General features: G+C 46.2%; 1 protein-coding gene across 1 annotated transcript in view; it reads right to left on the bottom strand.

The window, feature by feature from the left end:
• Positions 1-20,916, bottom strand: part of LOC138827295 (calpain-2 catalytic subunit) — a 52,610-nt gene continuing 31,694 nt past the window's right edge. The window contains exons 10-21 of the mRNA XM_070022799.1: positions 19,586-19,755; positions 17,922-17,933; positions 16,409-16,620; positions 14,322-14,358; positions 13,346-13,411; positions 11,086-11,143; positions 8,380-8,444; positions 7,457-7,525; positions 6,474-6,552; positions 4,900-5,016; positions 3,920-3,978; positions 1-1,449 (exon numbers count right to left, since the gene is read on the bottom strand). Of these exons, the coding sequence (XP_069878900.1) occupies positions 1,426-1,449; positions 3,920-3,978; positions 4,900-5,016; positions 6,474-6,552; positions 7,457-7,525; positions 8,380-8,444; positions 11,086-11,143; positions 13,346-13,411; positions 14,322-14,358; positions 16,409-16,620; positions 17,922-17,933; positions 19,586-19,755 (968 nt within the window). The 3' untranslated portion in view covers positions 1-1,425. The remainder of the gene's footprint in view (positions 1,450-3,919; positions 3,979-4,899; positions 5,017-6,473; positions 6,553-7,456; positions 7,526-8,379; positions 8,445-11,085; positions 11,144-13,345; positions 13,412-14,321; positions 14,359-16,408; positions 16,621-17,921; positions 17,934-19,585; positions 19,756-20,916) is intronic.

Raw genomic sequence — 20,916 nt, 5'->3', positions numbered from 1 at the left:
TGTGATTGCATGGGGCGACTTTATTGAACAGTACATTGGAAGGAGATAAGGCAACAAGGCAGGATTTTCATAATGTTGCTAGCATGTTCCCAAGGTCAAGTCAGGAAGCCGGCTCATGTCATTTCAAGAGAATTTCTAGCTAACTGCACAAATACTGGTGGAGGTTCTGAAGTGCATAGATTTTTGAGGCAGCTGACACCATGTTTTGTCCATTATGATCTGTTTGCAAATTGGATGCCTGGTTGGTGCATACTGCTTCAGTTGATGACAAGTAGCATCCCTTCTGTATTTAATAAGACTAAATGTTTAAGGCCAGATATGTTTAAGAACTTGAGTTTAAGGATTTACTACTATCAACTGTATAAAACCTATCAAGTGTTAAATCCAAATGACAGAGACTTGTCTTCTATCTGGATTCTTTTTCTTTCATATATATTGTGTGTGCGCGTGCCAGTACTAGGGTTTGAACATAGGGCTTTGTACTCTCACTTGGCTTTTTCACTCAAAGTTGGCACTCTTCTGCTCCACTTCTGTTTTTTTTGTGATTAGTTGGAGATAAGTCTCATGAACTTTACTACCTAGGCTGGCTTCAAATTGCCATCCTCAGATCTCAGCCTTCTGAAGAGCTAGGATTACAGGGTCTAAGCCACTGGTACCTAGCAAATTTTCTTTGCGTTTGTGGGGAAGGGTACTGGGGTTTGAACTTGGCTTTTTCACTCCAGTTGGTGTTCTCCCACTTGAGCCACCTCTAATTCCTCTTCCTTTCTTTGTCAGACAGGATCTTCCTAGGTAGTCCAGGCTGCCACTGAATTGGCTAGATAGCCGAGGCTGAACTTGAACTCATACTCCTCCTGTCTTACCTTACTGGGTTCTGGGATTACAGGTGTGTGTACACCACCATTCTAGTTCCTGGACTCTGAAAATGTCTTGATAAGACTACTACACAGTGGATCCTATTTCCCAGTTTGCTCAAGGGAAATGGCAGTCCCTGGATTTCTGTGTGGTAGGTGGCACAGTACATTTTTAAAGTTAAAATTGCTTTAAATATTCCCAGAAAGGACCTTGTGGTCTTTAAGACTGACTTAATTCCTGCTCAGCTGTTAAATACTTCCCTGCATTTCATCCTGGTTTAATATTGCTATGAACAGGAAAGTGTGTAAAAGTAGAAAGTGTATACTATTTACAGACTTAAAGCTTTCTTTGAGCTTACCAGGGTTATACATTTCATTTATGTTTAGTATAATAATAGGCAACTCCTTTACTTTGATATGTGAAAGTCTTGCTATCTCAAATAGTATTATTTTCAGCTATAATAATCAGGTTTAGGTGAATGTTCCCATAACTTCAAGGTCCGGATACAAAGTGTTGTTTAGTCCGTGGCCAATTTTCTTTCACAAGAAGTTTTCTGGCAGATTAATTACAACTTCAAAGTACTGAAAAACAGAGCCACTGTGGGAAAGAAAAAAGAAAGTCATTTCAGGGGGCCACTGAAAGTTTTATTCAAGCACCTTTGGATTATTCTGAAAGCTTACCAAGCGCTAAGATACTAGTGCATGTACATTTTTCTACCGAACTTCTAGAGCCTCACATTTTCCAGATTGGTGGTCTATGTGGCTGGCATCAGATTGTCACTGCTGGATTAACTGAACTCATGAAGGGTGAAATTCAAACCACACATAAACCAGCATTTTTACATTTTGCCTCAGAGTGTCACAGCAGAAGTTAGTTTGGGTTGTGGCTATCAAAAGATCGCCGGTGTTTGGGGGTCTATATTGGCTTTGGCTCTATATTGGTATGGTATGGGAACTTTTTTGTTTGCTTGGGCCAGTACTGGGGTTTTAATTCAAGGCCTGTGTATTGTCCCTTACTCTACTACTTAAACCACAATGCCACTTCTGGCTTTTTTGCTGGTTAGAGATGAGTTTCATGTTTACCTGCCCAGGCTGGTTTCTAACCAAGTTCCTGAGATCTCAGCCTCCTACGATGTAAGTTAGGATTGATTACAGGTGTGAGCCACCTGCACCCAATATGCTATGGGAACTTTAAATCGGATTTGGACTGAACCTATCTGGATTTGTGCAAGTCCCAGGTGTGCTTATTCCACAGGCAGGGCTGTAAAGTCACCACACACTGAAGCTTATGTAAGGCCAGTGGGAATCATTGGTAAGATGTTTCTCAGATGTAACAGGCAGGGAGTGGGCTGTGAGGGTGGGCCAGTGTGGGTGGGTGGGAGCTGGGGAAATGGGGAATAGGATCCCCAGCAGGAATGATGGAGACTAGAGTTTCCAGAACCCATGTTTAAGATCACATTGTATTGACTTGGTTAGATTGCCTAAGAATTTTAAAACAAGTTTAGTGTTATCTGTAACCAACAAAACGATCTGTAGTTGGATAAAGGCACTTTATAATGCATAACAGTAGAATCACAAAGCTGGTTTATCACCAGCTTCCTTTAGAGTTCAAAATTCAAAGAAAAGAGTTGCTGGTCCTTTGGCCTGTCCTCCTTTTCACATTTGCTCTTCTGTGTGTTACAGGGGATAGAACTGGTGACGGTCATTCCCAGCCAGCACTGGGAATGTCGCCACACCCCTCTGTGGCCGGTGCTGTGCCAGGCTCTATTTCCTACTGGAGCCAGGTGATGAGAGATGTGCAGTCTGCCTGTTCTGCATCTTCCAGTGAGACAGCTCTTTGTCATCAGAATGACAAGAGGACATACTACATTTTGTTTTTAATGAAACTGGCCTATCAATGTGATTTGGATAGTGATAATTTCACAAGTGGGTAAAATGACAAACTTGTTTAGAATTTTGAAGGTGTGCATGTGTAGGAAATAGAGAAAAGTTGGGCTGGGAAGGTGGCTCAGTAGTAGAGCGCTTGCCTTGCATGCATGAGGCCCTGGGTTTGATTCCTCAGCATCACATAAGCAAAAAAGAAAAAAGCCGGAAGTGGCGCTGTGGCTCAAGTGGTAGAGTGCTAGCCTTGAGCTGAAGAGCTAAGGGACAGCGCCCAGGCCCAGAGTTCAGGCCCCACGACTGGACCCAAAAAAGAAATAGAGAAAAGTAATTTTCTTTGAAGGTGTTTTGAGTTCTGCCAAAATATTAATGGGTATTCCAAAAACCCAACGTGTGTGTGTGTGTGTGTGTGTGTGTGTGTGTGTGTGTGTGTGTGTGTGTGTGTGTGTGTGTGTGTGTGTGTGTTTGTTCTTGGGCTTGAACTCAGGGCCTGGGCCAAAATATTAATGGGTATTCCAAAAACCCAACGTGTGTGTGTGTGTGTGTGTGTGTGTGTGTGTGTGTGTGTGTGTGTGTGTGTGTGTGTGTGTGTGTGTGTGTGTGTGTGTGTGTGTGTGTGTGTGTGTGTGTGTGTGTGTGTGTGTGTGTGTGTGTGTGTGTGTTGTTCTTGGGCTTGAACTCAGGGCCTGGGCACTGTCCTTGAGCTTTTGTGCTTGGGCTACAGCTCCACTTCCAGCTTTTTTTGTGGGTAATTGGAGATAAAGAGTCTCATAGACTTTCCTTCCCTGGCTGACTTCAGACTGTAATCCTCAGATCTCAGCCTCCTGAGCAGCTAGGATTACAGGGGCTACCAGAGCCACTGATGCCCAGCTTTCCAAGTGTTTATATAAGAAGCATACTTGTGCATACTGATTAGCAGTCTCCTAAATGATTCTTATTCACCTAATCTTCTAACTTTAGCCTTGTTTTATGCTCAAGTCAAAGCATACCTGACTTTCTTGGACTTGAGATTCAGTAGATAGTTGGGGAGCGATGGCAAGATTGTGGGATTTTATATACAGGCTTGTCCCCAAAAGACTAGGAAATATTCAGAACTTGAAAGAGCAGGTCAGCCAAGTAACAGCCCATTCAGCCCCATCTTTCCCTAAATCCCCTTGGAGAGAGGAGGCTGGTATGAGCTGACTTACAGAGATAAGGTCGAGCTCTATTGTTCCTGTGTCCTCAGGATCCAGCTGCTTAAATATCTCTGTGGAGGAAGAAAAAGGGGGATGTTGTAAGTGAGTGAGCTGAAACAGAGAATACATTGTCTCTCCCTCATTTGAGTCACTAACTATTGAATGTCATGAGATGTTATTTCTTCCCTTTTGCTCCAAATTACTAAGGAGGGAATTTCATTTTCAGCTCTTCAACAGACATGTCTCTGGCCAGGTGACCACTCGGTGGTGAAACACAGGCTACACTGTGTGTGTGTGTGTGTGTGTGCGCGCGCGTGCGTGTGTATGTGTGTGTGTGTGTGTGTGCGCGCGTGCACAGGAACTCTGGCTTGAACTGAGGGTTTGAGTGTGTGTGTGTGTGTGCGCGCGCGCGCGTGCACAGGAACTCTGGCTTGAACTGAGGGTTTGAGTGTGTGTGTGTGTGTGCGCGCGCGCGCGTGCACAGGAACTCTGGCTTGAACTGAGGGTTTGAGCGTGTGTGTGTGTGTGTGTGTGTGTGCGCGCGCGTGCGCAGGAACTCTGGCTTGAACTGAGGGTTTGAGCGTGTGTGTGTGTGTGTGTGTGTGTGTGTGCGCGTGCGCAGGAACTCTGGCTTGAACTGAGGGTTTGAGCGTGTGTGTGTGTGTGTGTGTGTGTGTGTGTGTGTGTGTGTGTGCGCGCGCGCATGCGCAGGAACTCTGGCTTGAACTGAGGGTTTGAATGTGTACCTTAGCTTTTTCATATAAGGCTGGCACTATACCACTTGAGCCACAGCTCTACTTCCAGCTATTTGGTGGCTCATTAGAGATAAGACTCTCACAGACTTTCCTGTTCAGCATGGCTTCAAATAGAGCCCCTCAGATCTCAACCTGCTGAGTACTAGGATTATGGACATAAACAACTGATGTTGGCTTAAGATGGGCTGCTTCAATACAAAGAAAACAGAAATGGGCCTTCCCCAAATACCCACTTACTGAATAGTATTTCCAGTCGAACCAAACACCGAACAAAATTATCAAAATCAATGATGAGCTGGTCATCTGCAAAGCGAGCCACAATGACTTGGTGGAGCTGACAAGGCAGCTTGAAACCTGGAGGTAAGTGAACACATGAATTGAGGGCTAAGGATCAGAATGCACTAGTTAGCTCCACTCACCAGTTATGCACTAGTTAGCTCCACTCACCAGTTATACAGCTGATGTGACATTCATTTTACGTTACAGTTGTAATTGCTTTTGTTCCTCGGCTGCTTGACTGATTTCACTTTGTAAAGCCAGTACCTCCAGCTATTTCTTTTGTTTCCAAACTGTCATCCTACAGATATCCTCTCTGTGTCCTAACACCCACCACTTCTTGTCTGCTCTGTGTCCATGGTCATGTCTCCTTAAATTGTTAACCATGCTTCTAGGTTTTGTGTAGTTAGTGCTGAATCATCTTGGAAACCAGTTTATTCCTGGATATAGGCAACAGAAACTGTGTGTGATAAACTACTATTAATTCTCCCCTTGTATACAGTAAAGGTATTTTTAATGAGCCAGAGGCTCTCTAGCATAAAGACTACATTTCCCAGCTTCCCTTGCAGTCATCCGAAACCCAGTGACCAGATTCTGGCCAATAAGATGTGTGAGCAGGAGTGATGGGTATGCTTTGCTTGTTTTGTTTTTTCCTTTTCCATACTGGGGCTTGAATTCAGGGCCAGGGCACTGTCCCTTAGCTTTTTTTACTCAAGGCCAATGCTCTACCACTTGAGCCACAGCTCAGCTTCCAGCTTTTTACTGGTTAATTAGAGATTAGAGTTTCATAGACTTTCCTGCCCAAGCTGGCTTCAAACCTCAATCTTCTGATCTCAGCCTCCTGAGTAGGTAGGACTACAGGTGTGTGCTACCAGAACCCAGAAGTTGTATTCTCTTAAAAAGAAAGGAGTCCTTTTCCTGTCAACCTGTTGGCAATATTGTGATTGTGATGGCAAGTTGTCCCCAGGCCCCTCAGGGGTAATGCAACGCCATAGCTTTGGAAAGCTGACAGTAGTCCCATGCCAGACTGGATTATTTGTGAGAAAGATGTATCTCATTTAAACAACTATTATTTGGGGGAGGGAGGGTCTCTGCTGTGGCATTATATCCCAACTAACTGAATGAACAACCTCATGTTGGCATATTTGTCCACAAGCACCACTGTCTCTCATTCAGTCAGTCTTCCCCAAGCCTGTGTCCTATGATAAAGGAGGGTTGGTCTGAGATATTTTGTGTCTACTGCCTTCTGCAATAGAAAGGAGGGGTGGGGGAAAGAGGGCTGCTGAGAGGTGGCTTTGCCTGTGTGTTCTTTCAGGCTGTTCCAGATGAAACCTGGGAGCACGTGGGTTGTGAGGGCAGAGCTTCTGGCACTGCATTTCATTTGACTAGTTAATGTTTAACAGGAGCAGAAGGGCAAGTTTTATTAGATCACTACCTGCTATATATGACACAACAAGCAGTGTGTTGTATCAACTAGAACAGGTGTTATACAACTGGAGGAAGCAAAGGAGAGGAGAAAAGCTTTGAAGTCTTACCTGCTTCTTCTAATGCTTTCCTCATCTCATAGGAATTCATGGTGCCAGACCTGTCAACGTCGATATCCCGGTAAATTTTCTAGAACATGAAAAGTTGTTATTAAAAACCATGACCCTAAGAAAAACAAGTGGCAAGTTACCTCTGTGTTGCGTGGAGGTAAAGTTTTTCCAGCTCTGTGCCATTTGGCTTTACCAGAATCACCTATTTTTTTTTTTTAAACCTTAAATGGCTAATGATATTTTGTCATTTTTTCCCCTTTGGGAGTACTGGGAATTGAACTCAGGGGCCTACAGTTGCTGGACAGGTGTTCTACAGCTTGAGCCACACATCCAGCCCCTTTTTGCCTAGTTATTTTGGAGATTGAGGAATTCTCCCTTTCTGCTCAGTTTATATTGTGATCCTCCAACTTGGACCTTCCCAGCCCTAGGAATGACAGGCATAGGCCACATACTTGTCAGTCAATGCACCCAACCATTGTTATTTCCCCTGTAGCAGGGATGACAGGCATGAATCACTACTCCCAGGACATTGGTGAAGATGAAGTCCCATGAAATTTTCTGCCCAGGCTGGCCTTAGAAAATGACTCTCTGATCTCCACACACCAAGTAGCTAGGATTACAGGCTTGAGCCAACTGCCATGGGCCTATGTGATCATCCTTTGTAATTTATATACTTGAATTACAAATTCACGGCTCCATGGAGCCACCCAGCCTTTTAAGGAAATCCTTAATGGCGGCTCTTTTTCTAGTCACCAATCAGGTGAAGGCAGACAATAAGTGACTTATTTCTCAAAGTCTTTGTTTTGTTTAATTTTGCATTTGCCCAGTCAGGTCTTTGCTCGTTCTGAGCTCCATCATGGGTCAAGTCTCAATCCTCTTGAAAATGTTCATCCACCCTGTTGCATCTTAAACTACATGCCTAGAATATACCCAGACACAGATTATTCAGCCCACCGCCCTGCCAAGCCATCCTGAGATCTTACTTGGTATTTCTGAATCTTTGTCCAGAGAATGTAGAACTCTTTCAGCCCCAGCTTGCCACTCCCATCCTCCTGCCTTCAATCAAGGAAAACTCCTGGAATCCACAGTCATTCAATTATAACGTCAGCCAGTTTGTCCTCTCAGAGGGTCTCTTGGTCATCACACCCTGTTTACAAGGAAGTCTGGCAAAAGGATCCTTCTCCTTTTCGTTGCCATACCTCCTCTATAAAGAATTGGATAAAAGGTAAGCTTCCTTCCTGCTAACCCTGATTACTGTGGGGTGCCATGGAGCCCCTAGATCCTGATCCAAATGAGCTAGCTAATAGCTGAGCCCCTACCACTTATATTCAGTATTATTTAGAGTATTTCTAAGAACATGTGTGATGGAGCTCCACTGATGGGTCCCCCAACTGTCCCTTCCCATCCTTTCTCACTGAGCATCAGAAACAAGAGGAGACCAAAACTACATTGCTTTCAGGGCAGGTAAGTGGCTCTCAAAGTAATTAGAACCAGAGAAGGAAGAATGCCCATGGAGGTAGGCCCTTATCTACAGATGTAGAGTAAAATCCTAACCAGAGAAAGATTCACACCAGAAAAAGTTTCCTAGAAGTAATGGAAACACTACCGCTCAGGGAACAACCCAGGCTGATTTGGGCAGGGACTATGGGTATAATATCAGGGATTTTGTGCACAGGCTGGCACGGGCTGGCTGCCCCTCACACTGAGCCTATGCAGGTGGGTGGGGATGTGGCAGCATGCTTTCCTTTATCTGGGGTTTTCTATTTCCTTAGGAAGGAAGGTCATGTGGAGGGCAAGTCAAGCGCAACTGGCCATTCTAAAGAGCGAAAAGGCAATGTACTAGAACTTTCTAGAGTGAGTTTCTAAACTCCTCGGTGGCTGTTCTCCATAGCACATAAAAGGATACATCTAGCATGTCCACCATGATTTTGCAGGTCTCAATACTGAAGCCATCTGACTTGATATCTTGGCCTAAAAGACAAAATAAGCATGACAGAAAAATCTTCCCAAGCAGGGCTGTCCAGTAGGATTTTCCAGAAAGGTGGAACTTTCCACAAAGATGTCCTTTCTCTGTGTCCTCCACTACAACAGTCACATTTAAATTAAGGTTTAAATTACAATAGGTTTAAAATCAAGGCTTAAATTTCCTTAAACAGCTACAGGTGTCCAATATTGGTATGGCAGAAAAGATGTGTTCTCCGTGAATTTGCTAAGGACATTTTTTTTCTTGTACACAAATCTTGCTGTACATCCCATATTGGTCTCAAATTTGTGGTCTTCCAGTTTCAGCCTCCCTGGGGATAGAATTACAGGTAAATGCTTATTGGGTGTAAAGTTGCCTGTGGTTGCTGGGAAGAGGGGGGAAATCCAGATGACCTGTGTTTGCTGTAGGCTGAAACCCATGAGAGGAAGAAAACTGCTCCAGCTGTCTACCTGCAGGCCTATGTGTCCTGTCTGTGCCCCCAACTTGCTGGGGGTAAGATGTTTGTCACACATGGGAATCTGGTGCTTCACTAGACTCAAGAGGAGGAATCCTTTCTGTGATGTTCTTTTTTTTTTTTTTGCCAGTTGTGGGGCCTGAACTCTGGGGCTGGGCACTGTCCCTCAGCTCTTCAGCTCAAGGCTAGCACTCTACTACTTGAGCCACAGTGCCACTTCCAGCTTTTTCTGCTATGTGGTGCTGAGGAATCAAACCCAGGGCCTCATGCATGCAAGACAAGCACTTTACCACTGAGCCACCTTCCCAGCCCTCTGTGATGTTCTTGTAAAAGGTTAGAACCTAACCTATCACTGAGCTATGCTTTTTGGTACTAACCCCTTCTTGGGTGCAGAACCTGAGGCTGTGAGCTTAGCTCTTGGGCAGAAGGCTGGAGTCGCCAGACAAGCAGTGGAGAGGCCTGAGCTCAAAGGTCCATGTGAAACAAACACTTTCTCCTCCTCTCTACCCCCCAGAGCAGGAAGGAGCAGGCTGAACCAAGCATGGCTTGATTTATTCCTACCCTCCAGCTGTGTGAGACAATGAGCCCTCAGTCTCCTGGGCACATGACAGCCACACATCTGAAGAACCCCATGACCTCACTCGTGGACAAGGGTAAATACCATCTTCTTGTCCTCCAAAGCTGGAGGAGGGAGCTTTGCAGTGGACTAATTGGATGGGCTGCATCTGACCATCCTGCTTCTCCTCGTTGCGTGCTCTGTGAATCACAGAGGCTGTACTATAGCCATTTGTTCAGGGGCCACCAGGTAGAGAGCAGCTGTCTCTGCCCTCTATGAGGTTCACATACACACACTAGGATGGAGGGCCCAGCTGGCCCTGGACTCTTTGTTGGCTCTCAAAGGAGGAATTGCTTTTTTATTGAAGGCTTATGTGAGAGGCCATGTGGTCCATTGTTAGAGACCATGGTAACCCTTGAAGTCCATGGGATTTGTTTCAGACCCAGATTTATAACCTCTGATCTTATAATATCTTTTTTTTTGGGGGGGTGTCAGTTCATGGGGCCTGAACTCTGGGCCTGGGCGCTGTCCCTCAGCTCTTCAGCTCAAGGCTAGCGCTCTACCACTTGAGCCACAGTGCCACTTCTGGCTTTTTTCTTTTTGCTTATGTGGTGCTGAGGAATCGAACCCGTGGCCTCATGCATGCAAGGCAAGTGCTCTACCACTATGCCACCTTCCTAGCCCCCTGATCTTATAATATCTTAACGAAAGTAGAATGACTTGTAATAACTTGAAGGTGAACTTCCTAGTGGTGAACAACAGTAGGGTACTGAACAATCAATTTGTTGATATTTTAGCTTAAGAAATAGTTATAGTCAGGTACTGGTGGCTCATGCCTATAATTCTATAATTCTAACTATTGAGGAGGCTAAGATCTGAGGATCATGTTTAAAACCAGTCTCAGAAGAAGAAGAAGAAAAATCTGAGATTCTATCTCCAACTGACCAGCAAAAAAGCTGGACTGGAAGCATGGCTCAAGTGGAAGAGTATCAGCCTTGGATGAGAAAAAGTGAGAGCATGAGGCTTCAAGTTCAAGCCCCAGTCTGGCATTTAAAAAAAAGTACCAATGGAATCTTCCCTATGTAAACTAATAAACAGAAAGGGGGGAAAAGAAATAGTTACAAGCCAGGCATAGTTGCACATGTCTGTAATTCTACTAGTACTCAGGAGGCTGAGAGGATGATCATGAGGTCGAGGCTAGCTCAGGCTATATAATGGACCCTGTCCAAAAAAAAAAAAAAAAAAAGGAAGGAAAGAAGGAGAAAAGATTTGTGAGAGTCACAGCTCTAAGACTTGATCCAGTTTCACCCATATTTTATGGGACCTTCCAGCCTGGACTGAGAGCAGACATTTCCAGTCTTGAAATCATTGGCTTGGCCCATTGGTTCAAGTGAAATGATCTTTCTCCCAGGAAACAAATGGTTACATGAAGCTCATTTAAATACACAATGGAAGGATAACATTGTAATCTGGTAGTAGGGAGTGGGGAGTGGCACCTGACAGTGCTCTATACAAGAGTAGAGACTAATGGTTTAGCCAATACATGAAAGGATTCCCATGTTCCCTTGTCCACAAGGAAAGGAGCAGAAGGGGGGATTTGCAAGGAAGGGACACTTACGCTTTGCTAGAACTCTTCTAAGGATGGTCTGCAGCTCAAAGGCAGAGATCTCTGCATCCTGTGGACATATGATCAGAGCGTCAGTCTTAGTTCCTATGGGAGCCGAGTAAAGCTCAGCACAACTAACATGTAGTAGATACCCAAGATGAGTCTTATTTGTATTTCTCATTCTCCAGGTAAGGTGGGTGCTGTTGCTCCCAGCCCACTCTGGGTAGCTCTGTCCTGGCTCACACTTCAGAGAGTGTTTCTATGTACAGCAATCTATACTGATTCAATCACCATATCTCTGCTGTTCATGATCTTTCTGGACCTAATACACTCAGACCTGTCCTCCTATGTGGGATGCCTTCCTAATCTTTTATAATTCAGATCCCAGGCATCCTTTAACACTGCTTAAAACTAGGTATCTCTGCTGGGTACTGGTAGCTCATGTTTATAAGCCTAGCTACTTAGGAGGCTGAAGTGGAAAGGACCTCAGATTCAAGACCATCCTCAGAAAGAAAAAGTTGGTGAGACTCCAGGACCAATAACTGGTGTGTGCCTGTCATCTTAACTTCATGGGAAGGGTTAAATAGGTGGATTGTGAAACAGATACATGCCCTGAGATCCGAAGAAAGCAGTGCTGAAAATAAGCAGTGCTGAAAAAAGGCTAGAGGTGAGGCTCAGTGGTAGAGTGCCAGCCTAGCCATCATGAGTTCCTGAGTTCAAAGCCCCAACAAAACCCAACAGCCACCCTCCCCCCCAAAAAAACACAAAAAACAAAAAACATAGGTGTCTCCAAGCTTGCCCAATCCTTCTCTATGGCCATTATGCCAGGGGGTTCCAGAAGTGGTTTACTCAGGCATATTTGTGTAAGTGAGGAACAAGTCCCAGGGTTTAAAAGCAAGGTTGCTTTGTCTTCATCCTTGTCTTCCTGGGGTAGAGTGTGTGACTCAGTGGAAACTATGTTTCTCTAAGGCCCCTACCCTTGGTAAATTGGGAGGATAGCGGCAGGGAGGGAAATGGGTCAGCTGGCACTTCCTTTAAAACTTTGATAGAAGCTGGGTGCCAGTGGCTCACACCTGTAATCCTAGCTACTCGGGAGGCTGAGATCTAAGGATCGTGTTTGAAAGCTATCTTGGGCAGGAAAGGCTGTGAAACTCTTATCTCCAATAAACCACTTAGAAAACCAGAAGTGGCATAGTGGCTCAAGTGATAGAGTGCTCACCTTGAGCTGAACAGCTGAGGGACAGTGTTCAGGCCCAGAGTTCAAGTCCCATGACCGACAAAAAACAAAACCAAAACCAAAAAAAGCCCCTTTGATATGAGTCTTTGGCTAAGCACAAAAATGAGCTTGGTGGAAATGCTGGAGAGAGCTGAATTTCTCCACATAGTGAAGGATGACTTTTCTTTTGACGTTTTGGGAAGAAAGAGTGCTAAATAAGTTTGTAGTGGGCCTAGACAGCTGATGGATTATCATTATGATCTTTTCATTTTATTTCTGCATTAGCATACATTAATCACATAAGGGGGTTTCACTGTGATGTTTCTGTAGATGATTGACTGTGAACAATTTACCCCCATGTTATTCCCATGTTAATCTCTCATCCCCCTTTTCAAAGTGCCTGATGGAGTTTTATTATGATACACACACACACACACACACACACACACACACACACACACACACACACACACACACACACACACACACACACACACACACACACACACACACACACACACACACACGAAACATAATTTGAAATCTTCAGTATCCCTTCCTTTTTCTCCTGATCCTCTTATCCCTCCTATTATCTCTCTTTTACATTCATGTCCTATTATTCTCATCATCATCCTTTTAGGTCTGAAGGATGATTTTAAGAACAAAAGATCTCAATAACCTGTTGTAAGTCACTTGTATTTTTAAAGTCTTGAAACCCTTCCCTCTTCCCTGAGTATTTTTGTGGGAATCAAAGAGAGGGGGTCGAATTTTGTGCCTCAGTTGTCATGGAACAAAAGGAACAAAAATAGCCTCAAAGTGAGCCTAAGAATCGTGAGGAAGGAAGAACCGAGCTAGAGCTGAGCCGGAGCTTGGAGGCCCTGGCAGCATGCAGAGGGCTGAGAGGATCAGGCACGGAGGAGCAAGCTGAGATTGGAGCTATGTCTGTCGTTCCTCTTTGCTCTTACTCAGTTGGTTTCCTACTTCCCTTAAACCAGTCTCCTCTAGGACAAATGCTGTCTTTCCTTTATGTCAGCACTGAGTGTGAGGAACACCTACCTCCCCTGCCAGCTGAGCGAACAGCCTCCTGAAGCCATCATCAATGTCCTCCTCGTTGACATCAATCTGGAAGGTGCAGAAACAGGAAACAATGAATCAGCAAGGTGCCACCCTCCAGTCTGAGGCAGCCTTCCTTCTTCCTTCAGAATTTCCTGTGTCCACTACTGGGACACAGCAAACTGTCCAATTCCTTGGGCCGAATTCTAAGGGTATTGGGCTTGGAATAAAGGACCATGTGAAGAACTAGTAGAAGGTGTACATGAGAGGGAATGTAAACTACGTGGGAAGGAGTTACATTTTCATTTGTCATACACAAGATGCCTTTAACAGCCATCCCGATGGACTTTTGTGATCTACTCTCACAGGGACTTGGAAGTGTAAGGGCTCAGTAGAACATTCTGGAGAGATTTCAGCAGTGGCCAGTGAGGCCCTTAGAGATTGTGCAATCTCCCACTGGGGACATAAGACACGCACCAAGCTTCAGCAACTGATGAGTCTATTGTGGAGTCACCTCAGGCTCCTGGGGAGAGGCAGGCGAGCCCTGGACCCCTGTCCCTGCTTGGGGAAATCTACTTAGATTTGCTGAGATAGAGCCTTGTTTGAAATCCCTAAACACCTTTCAGGATTTACCACGGAATCACATTCTTAGAACTCTATGAGAAATCCTGTCCTACTGTGTTTCCATTTTATAGATGAGAAAATTGAGATCTGCTAGGAGGAATGACGAGAAGCTGGCCCTGCTTAATGTAGCACTGGTGTTCTCTGGTTCTCCACAAACACATGGGTAAACTGATTAACAAGCCTTGGCTCCAGCATAAGAAACAGACTCTCAGATTCCCAGTTTGGGTTGTATGCTCTGTTTCAGTCTGGGGCCAGGAAGTCCCAGGGGGCCTCCCAAGTCCTTGTGGGCCTTTGCAGCTCCTCGGCTCTCTAGGTATCCAGGGCAGAGTGAGTGGAGTTAAGGAGTTACAAGTACCTCTTCAACGTTGGCCTCAATTTCATCATCAACAGCTCTGGAAACAGAAAGGAAATACGATTTACTAGAAGGCAGGGAAGGGTAAATCAGCAATGTGGATAAAAACAGAAGGGCTGTGTTGAAACCCAGCAGGAGGTTAGCAGCGAGGATCTTGCCAATCCCAGATTTGTGGTTAGGTATCCCCCCTCAGCAAGCAGAAATTGAGGCTGAAATGGTCTGTCAGTTTGGGGTCCTTATCAAGTTTCATAGTCTTTCTATGTAGGGTGGAGCTGGAACTCTAGGTAACTCATTTAGCTCCTGGTCCTAGGAACAACTTTGAAATTACATTTAAAATACACTCTGTCATTGTAAAGCCTTCATGGTGAGACCTGTCCATTACCTACTTGTACTGCTTCAGGTTGGAGAGGGGCAGTGTGTAATTTCAGCTGCACTCAGGCAGTGGCTAGTTGATCATGTATATAGTCCCTTGTCCTAGGATAGATTTCTTCAGCTCCACACTGAGAGTAAGAGATCTTCCTTGGGCGCTTAGGATCTTAAACTAGGCTACTACAAGTCCTGTCTGTGGGGCTGATGCACCACAGGAGGAGGAATAAGAAGACTTCCTGGTGCATCACACAAGGAGCAATAAGACTTCCTGGTGCTCGGGACTGGAATCTGGCACATGATTAATATCCTGTGACGGGGAAGTCAGACAGCTTTGAGGTTTAAGAGCTCACCCTGGAGAGAGCTGAAGGGACTGAGCTTTCCTGGGACAGTGGTTTGTGGTTAGCAGGGCAGGACAGGGGTTGACAACAGTGTCATTCCAATGATATTGGATCATGTCTCCATTTCCTGGTCAGGGGAAACCAAGCTGGGAACAGTCCTCCAGGGAGCTTAGAGGAAAGGCTCCTGCCCCATGCCAAGCATCAGCAAAAGAAGAGAGCCTGGGGCTGGGAAGGTGGCCCAATGGTAGAGTGCTTGCCTTGCATGCCTGAGGCCCTGGGTTTGATTCCTTAGCACCACATAAGCAGAAAAAGCTGGAAGTGGTGCCGTGGCTCAAGTGGTAGAGCGCTAGCCTTGAGCTGAAGAGCTGAGGGACAGCGCCCAGGCCCTGAGTTCAGGCCCAACGACCAACCAAAAAAAAAGAAGAGGAGCCTGACGGTGGCAGGGGCTGGCTCCAGTGATGCTCTAATGGTATTCACTGGCCTGCAGCTGCCTGGAATTGAAATGATTTCTCTGTCATGTACACTCTTGGAAATAGGAGACCTGGTCCCTCTTAGTCCTCTCTTCCCACTTACTGCAGGAGCTGACAGGCCAAGGATGGACATGAAGCTGGCCCACTGGACATGCTTTAAGGGGGGATCTTTGGAATATCAACACAAGATCCAGCACAGCCTTCCTCCTGCTCTTCCTGTCTGTGCCCTGCCTCCCTCTGGAGGAGGACTCCAGCAGGAGTCCTCATGGCCTTCCAGTGAACATCCTTCTGCTTACATTGCCAAGGCTGATTTTGCCTCTGCCAATCAAGTGTCCTCCAACCTAATGTACAAATGACCAAAGTGGCAGCGGCCACAGTGAATTGAGGCTACATGGACAGTGGCAGGAAAGTGTGGGATCAATCAAGACTGTTCTTAAATAGCTGGGACCTAAAGGGCATAGTGGGGAAGGGACTGGAGCCTCCATGACTGCAACAGGGGGAGGTTCTGGGACCACCGAAGTTATCACAGTTTCTTCCTGGAGATCCTTAGTGGCATGGCCTGGGGAAACAAGGCTTATACCAGTACTGGCCAGCATTCTTCCTAGACAGCTACCCTACACAGCGTATAGACTGTCTAGGGTAAGTCATTCAAATGCAGGTTCAAAGATACAACTGTGAAATGGGATTCTTCAGGTCATTCTCCATTCCCTCTTTCACTCCCAAGTCTCTTGGGTGGCTTTGTCTTTGTTTCCCTGAGCAGAACATGAACAATTCTTCATCTAATACACCAGTCTCCCACTGACCCCCCCAAGGGAGACAGGTATTTCAGAGAAAGAGAGTGGTATTCAGGCGTGAAGAACAGACCAGCATCTGGGGAGAGGGTGGGGAGTATAGAGAGGGACTAAGCACTTACTGGTAGTCAGCCTTCTTCTCTGAGAAGACACGGATGCAGAAGTCCCCGTCTTTGTGGGGCTCAAAGGTAGAAGGCACGAGGATGTACTCTCCTGGGGGCAGCTTGAAGCGATTGAGAACCTCTCGGAGGTTGATGAATGTGTCAGACCGCTCCCTCGCTCGAGTGGTGAGGAAAAAGTTTTTGCCCAGGTGGATGTTGGTCTGTCCAATCAGCTGATGAATAAGCAGAGAAATGAGGGAAGGAGCTCCAAATAAGTATCACTTTTGTTCTCTCCAAAATAAAGGAATTACAATAAGGATGTCTGGATCATTTTCAGAAAAAAGTAAACTTTCTACCAAAAGTAACCAATGGCCACGGGAGAACTCAGAGGCATGAGAAACAAAAGCCCTTGTCTTCGGCCTCTATAGAGATGCCATCTTTCCCCCTGCATTCTTCCCTTAAGTGACTGTCAACAGGGCTAGAGTCCCCATGGCAGGAATCTGGAAGTTCTATGTGATGTATGACACACAAAGGCAATACCAGGTATGTTGGCTCACTCCTGCTACTTGGGACAGGTAGAAAGGAGGCTCACGATCCAAGGCTAGTCTGGGTAAAATTAGTAAGAGATGTTTCATAAACAAAATGAAAAAGCCAGCGATGTGGCTCAAGTGGTAGAGCACTTGCTTAGCAACATGAATGAAGCCCTGAATTCAAACTCCAGGATCACATGCATACACATGCACATATGCATATGTGTGTGCATGCACACACACACACACACACACACACACACACACACACACACACGGGTGCAGAAGGGGATCAGCTGCTAAACTGGATGTATTCTATGTCTGAAGCTACAACTCCACACATAGCATTCAAGGAAGCCTGACACCATGGACTGCACTGACTTCCTGTGAAAGAAGCATGCTGTGGGTGGGTCATGGTGTCCTCTGTGTCTACTTAAACAAATGGCTTTGAGAATTACTCAGCTGCTGTCATCCTATCAGGTAGTACTTCCTGTGGCCTTCTCGATGCTTTGGCACAATTTAATTCATGTTCACAACACACCAGTGAGGTGGATGGCTAACCACTTGGCTAGAAAAGAAACTGAAGTACAGAAAGGATGTCACTTGTTGAAGGTCACAGTCTGGGAGCAGAGCTTTGGTCTCCTTGTCTAGGCTCACACCTTGTCTTCTGGTCCAGTCCAAAGGTTTGAGATCTCCCCCTTCCTGCTTGTTCTCAGAGTCACACCAGACTCTGGGCCAGGCCTCATGCAGTTTAAGGACTATGGGTTTCCAGCTCAGAACCCAACCCTGCACAGGCTCTTCTGGTCTGAGAGAGGCACCTGACCCCACAGGGATTTCCCAGGAGCTTAGGCCAATAGGATCCAGGACCAGAGTGAGCTCAAAAGGATCCAAGATGGGGCAAGATGTATCCCTCATAACCATCAGTCCTTTCCAAGCTCTGGCAGTTTAAGCTTCACAAGTGTTGGTGACCCAAGCCCCCACGGACAAGGACTGGTCCAACGTACCTCCTCTGGAACCTGCAAAATAAAGGAAACCCAATTCAGATTTTGGGAAGCAGACAGGGTATGAAAACAACAGCACCACCACCAACTCATCTGCTGCCTCTTTTCTCTGCAGTTTTAGCACTATGACTAAATCACCATAATAAATGGTGCCTAAGGAACTTAATATGGTACGTCTACCATATTGGAAAGCAAACCCCAGTGATGTCATAGATGGTACCACCACCATCTTGAAATGGAGAAGTGGGGCTAGATAAGGACTTGCCTACAGTTACTAGCCAGCTATGGCAAAGGCACATCCCACCTCCCAGGTGGGCAAAGCAGGGCCTGCTCAGTTGAGGGAAGCAACAAGCAGGGCGAGGGCTCGCTTACTCACATCCAGTCTGTATTTCTTTCAGCAAGCCATTTCTGCTTTTTAGCTCAGTTTCTCACCAAAGTCCCTCCTAACTCTGAAAGTCCATGACTGGAATTTCAAGTGCATGAAGCAACACAGTTCAGTTTGTATTTTGTCCCAAAGTCCTTGGCTCCTATTTCAGAGACTGTGAGGAGTCATGGACTATGTTCATTTTTTTTAACAACTTATGGTGTTTATCCATCTCCATTGCTCAGGTGAGTGGACTGGACTAAGTTCTATGATCCACTGGTGGCAACCACATGGCCAATGAGAGCAAACCCAAGGAGTTTTCTCCCCTGACACCTTGTCTGGGTGCATCAGAGTGTGCTAGGCATCATAAACTACCTGCCTGGCAGTGTATGCAAGTTCCCATGGTGTAAATAATCCTGTCTCCCCAACGGGTAGCCATTTCCAGGCTGCCTGTGTGACTTCATTGAACGAGGTTCTTGAGGAGCATGGAGCAGCAAGGCCCTGGCTTCAGTTCATCACTGGGTTCCACCCATCCAACCAAAATGCACCCTGTCAGCTTCGCATAAGATCTTCCTTGCACCTCAGGCCTCTCACTGCCAACCAAGGCCACAGAACACTGTAATGTGGATAGAGAAGGATAGGGACAGGGTCCTCATACATTAGAACAAGTCTCCTGGCCCCAGTCCGGCCCTCAGCCTAAAGGGGGAGGCAGCAATAACAAGGCTGCCCTCTAGTGTCCACTCAGCTGAACTCTGCCTTAACTTGGCATGGAATGAGAAGCAGGAACCTGTAAGAAGCCAGGGTGTCTGGGGGAGCAGGGCTCCAGCCAACAGATCCTTGAGAGGAACATAATAACTCTTTGTTCTCCTGTCTGGAGCTTGCCACAGTCCAGGCCAATGACTTTGCTGGGCTCTGACCTGCTGGTGGCTCAGTCCAGCCCTCACTGTATTTCTTGGCGTGGGCCAGAATATTGTGTTCTAGATCACATCTCTTCTGTTCTTTAGAATGCTAGGCATGGGGGACATGAAAAAGGACACAGAGGCCATGTGAAAATGTGGAACTCTCAAGAAGCTGGCCATGAGGTAATGAGGAAGGCATGGGAAGGTTCTGGAGATATAGACCAGTGGCAAGGACTTCCCTGTGACAGCAGCAATAAGCCAGGTCAAGACAGTGGCTTTGCTTTGGCCTGGCTAACTTCCCTGTCCACTTCATCCCTAGTTCTGCTTCTGGAATCTGTCTCCACGCTGGGCCAAAGGAGAAGGGAAGGGAGGTGGAGCTCCACCTCTGGTCTGCCCGTACATACCTCATAGATGCCAAAGCCAATGGTGTGCATGTCCTCGCCCATCTTTCTCTGCCGCCGCCGGTGCTTCTGGATGAGGCCCACCAGGAAAGTGCAGCCGCTCTCCCCATCCTCCTGGTCCTCATCCTCCTCTTCCAGCTTGATCACATACTGAGGGTTCATCCAGAAGGTGTCTGTGGTAGAGAGGGACAGAGGGACCCAGCCTTAAGTAGCCATGCATGGGAAGAGCTCTGGGGTGGGCCTTGGTCTGGAGGCTGGAGGCCTCTAAGACAGGGATGAAGAGGAGAGAAGATGGCAGGAGATGGTGGAAGGAGCAAAAGAACCAGGGTGAGCAGGCAGGGTGGACACTGATGGAGGTGGGCTTTTGAGACAAGGTAGCCTGCACTTGCTATGATGAAAGTGTTCCTTCGAGTGCTTTCTGAGGTCTCCCCTAAGAGCACACCAGCCCTTGGAATGTGAAGGGGAAGGGCGATGGGCTCCTTGAGTGGTCTGAGTCCCAAAAGGACAATAACTGAGGAACTTCCTTTGTAATACTCTCTTGCTGACTTGTCTTGACGCCATCTACTGGTATCTTCACACAGGACAGAGATGGGCCAGATGGCCTGATTGAGAGGGCTCTGGGGTCTTTTCCTTAGTATTCAACCCTCCAGTAGACTTAAAGGCCAGGGACACCATGTGTACAATTTTGGATTCTGTGCCTCTTATCCTCTCAGGCCTTACCCACATTCATGGTGGGTCTAACCTTTCACTTCCAAAACCTATTTTCAGGAAGGATCTAAGAGTTACTCATGCTTGAAAGTAATTATGCTAATGCCTTCCTATATCTAATGGGATATCCTCTTAATGGTGGAATTAAAGATACCATTTTCTGTGGGGATTGGCTGGCATGGCCACACAGGCTGCCAGCTGCTTTTGTAAATTAAGTTTTATTGGCATACAGCCATGGCCATTCATTTCTGCATGAGCTAAGTAGACACTATAGAGACTGGATGGCCCATCGGGCCAAAAGCATTTATGAACAGTTCATGAGAAGGAATACGCTGACCGCTGATCTAATGTGCCAGAAGGGTAATTTGTGGGTGGCCTCTAGAACTTCCACTGGGAGTCTGAATACTTGAGCTGCAGAGACCACTCAGCTAGTCTCAGTCTGTTTTCTTGCTCTGTGGGCCAGGAATATACTTAGAGCCTCAGTTTCCTTATCTGCAACAGAGACTCAAAATATGACTGTGGCCTGCCACTCAGGTCCCATCAGACTACTTGGGTTCAAATCCCAGCAAGCTGTGTGACCTTGGGCCTGCCTCTCTTCCTTTGTCTTAAAGATGGAGACGATAATC

This window comes from Dipodomys merriami, unplaced genomic scaffold, assembly GCF_024711535.1.
Source record: "Dipodomys merriami isolate MVZ:Mamm:240054 unplaced genomic scaffold, mDipMer1.0.p SCAF_153, whole genome shotgun sequence".
Classification (NCBI taxonomy): Eukaryota; Metazoa; Chordata; class Mammalia; order Rodentia; family Heteromyidae; genus Dipodomys; species Dipodomys merriami.
The sequence above is the reverse complement of the archived record's forward strand: the minus strand, read 5'-3'. Positions and strand labels throughout refer to the sequence as shown.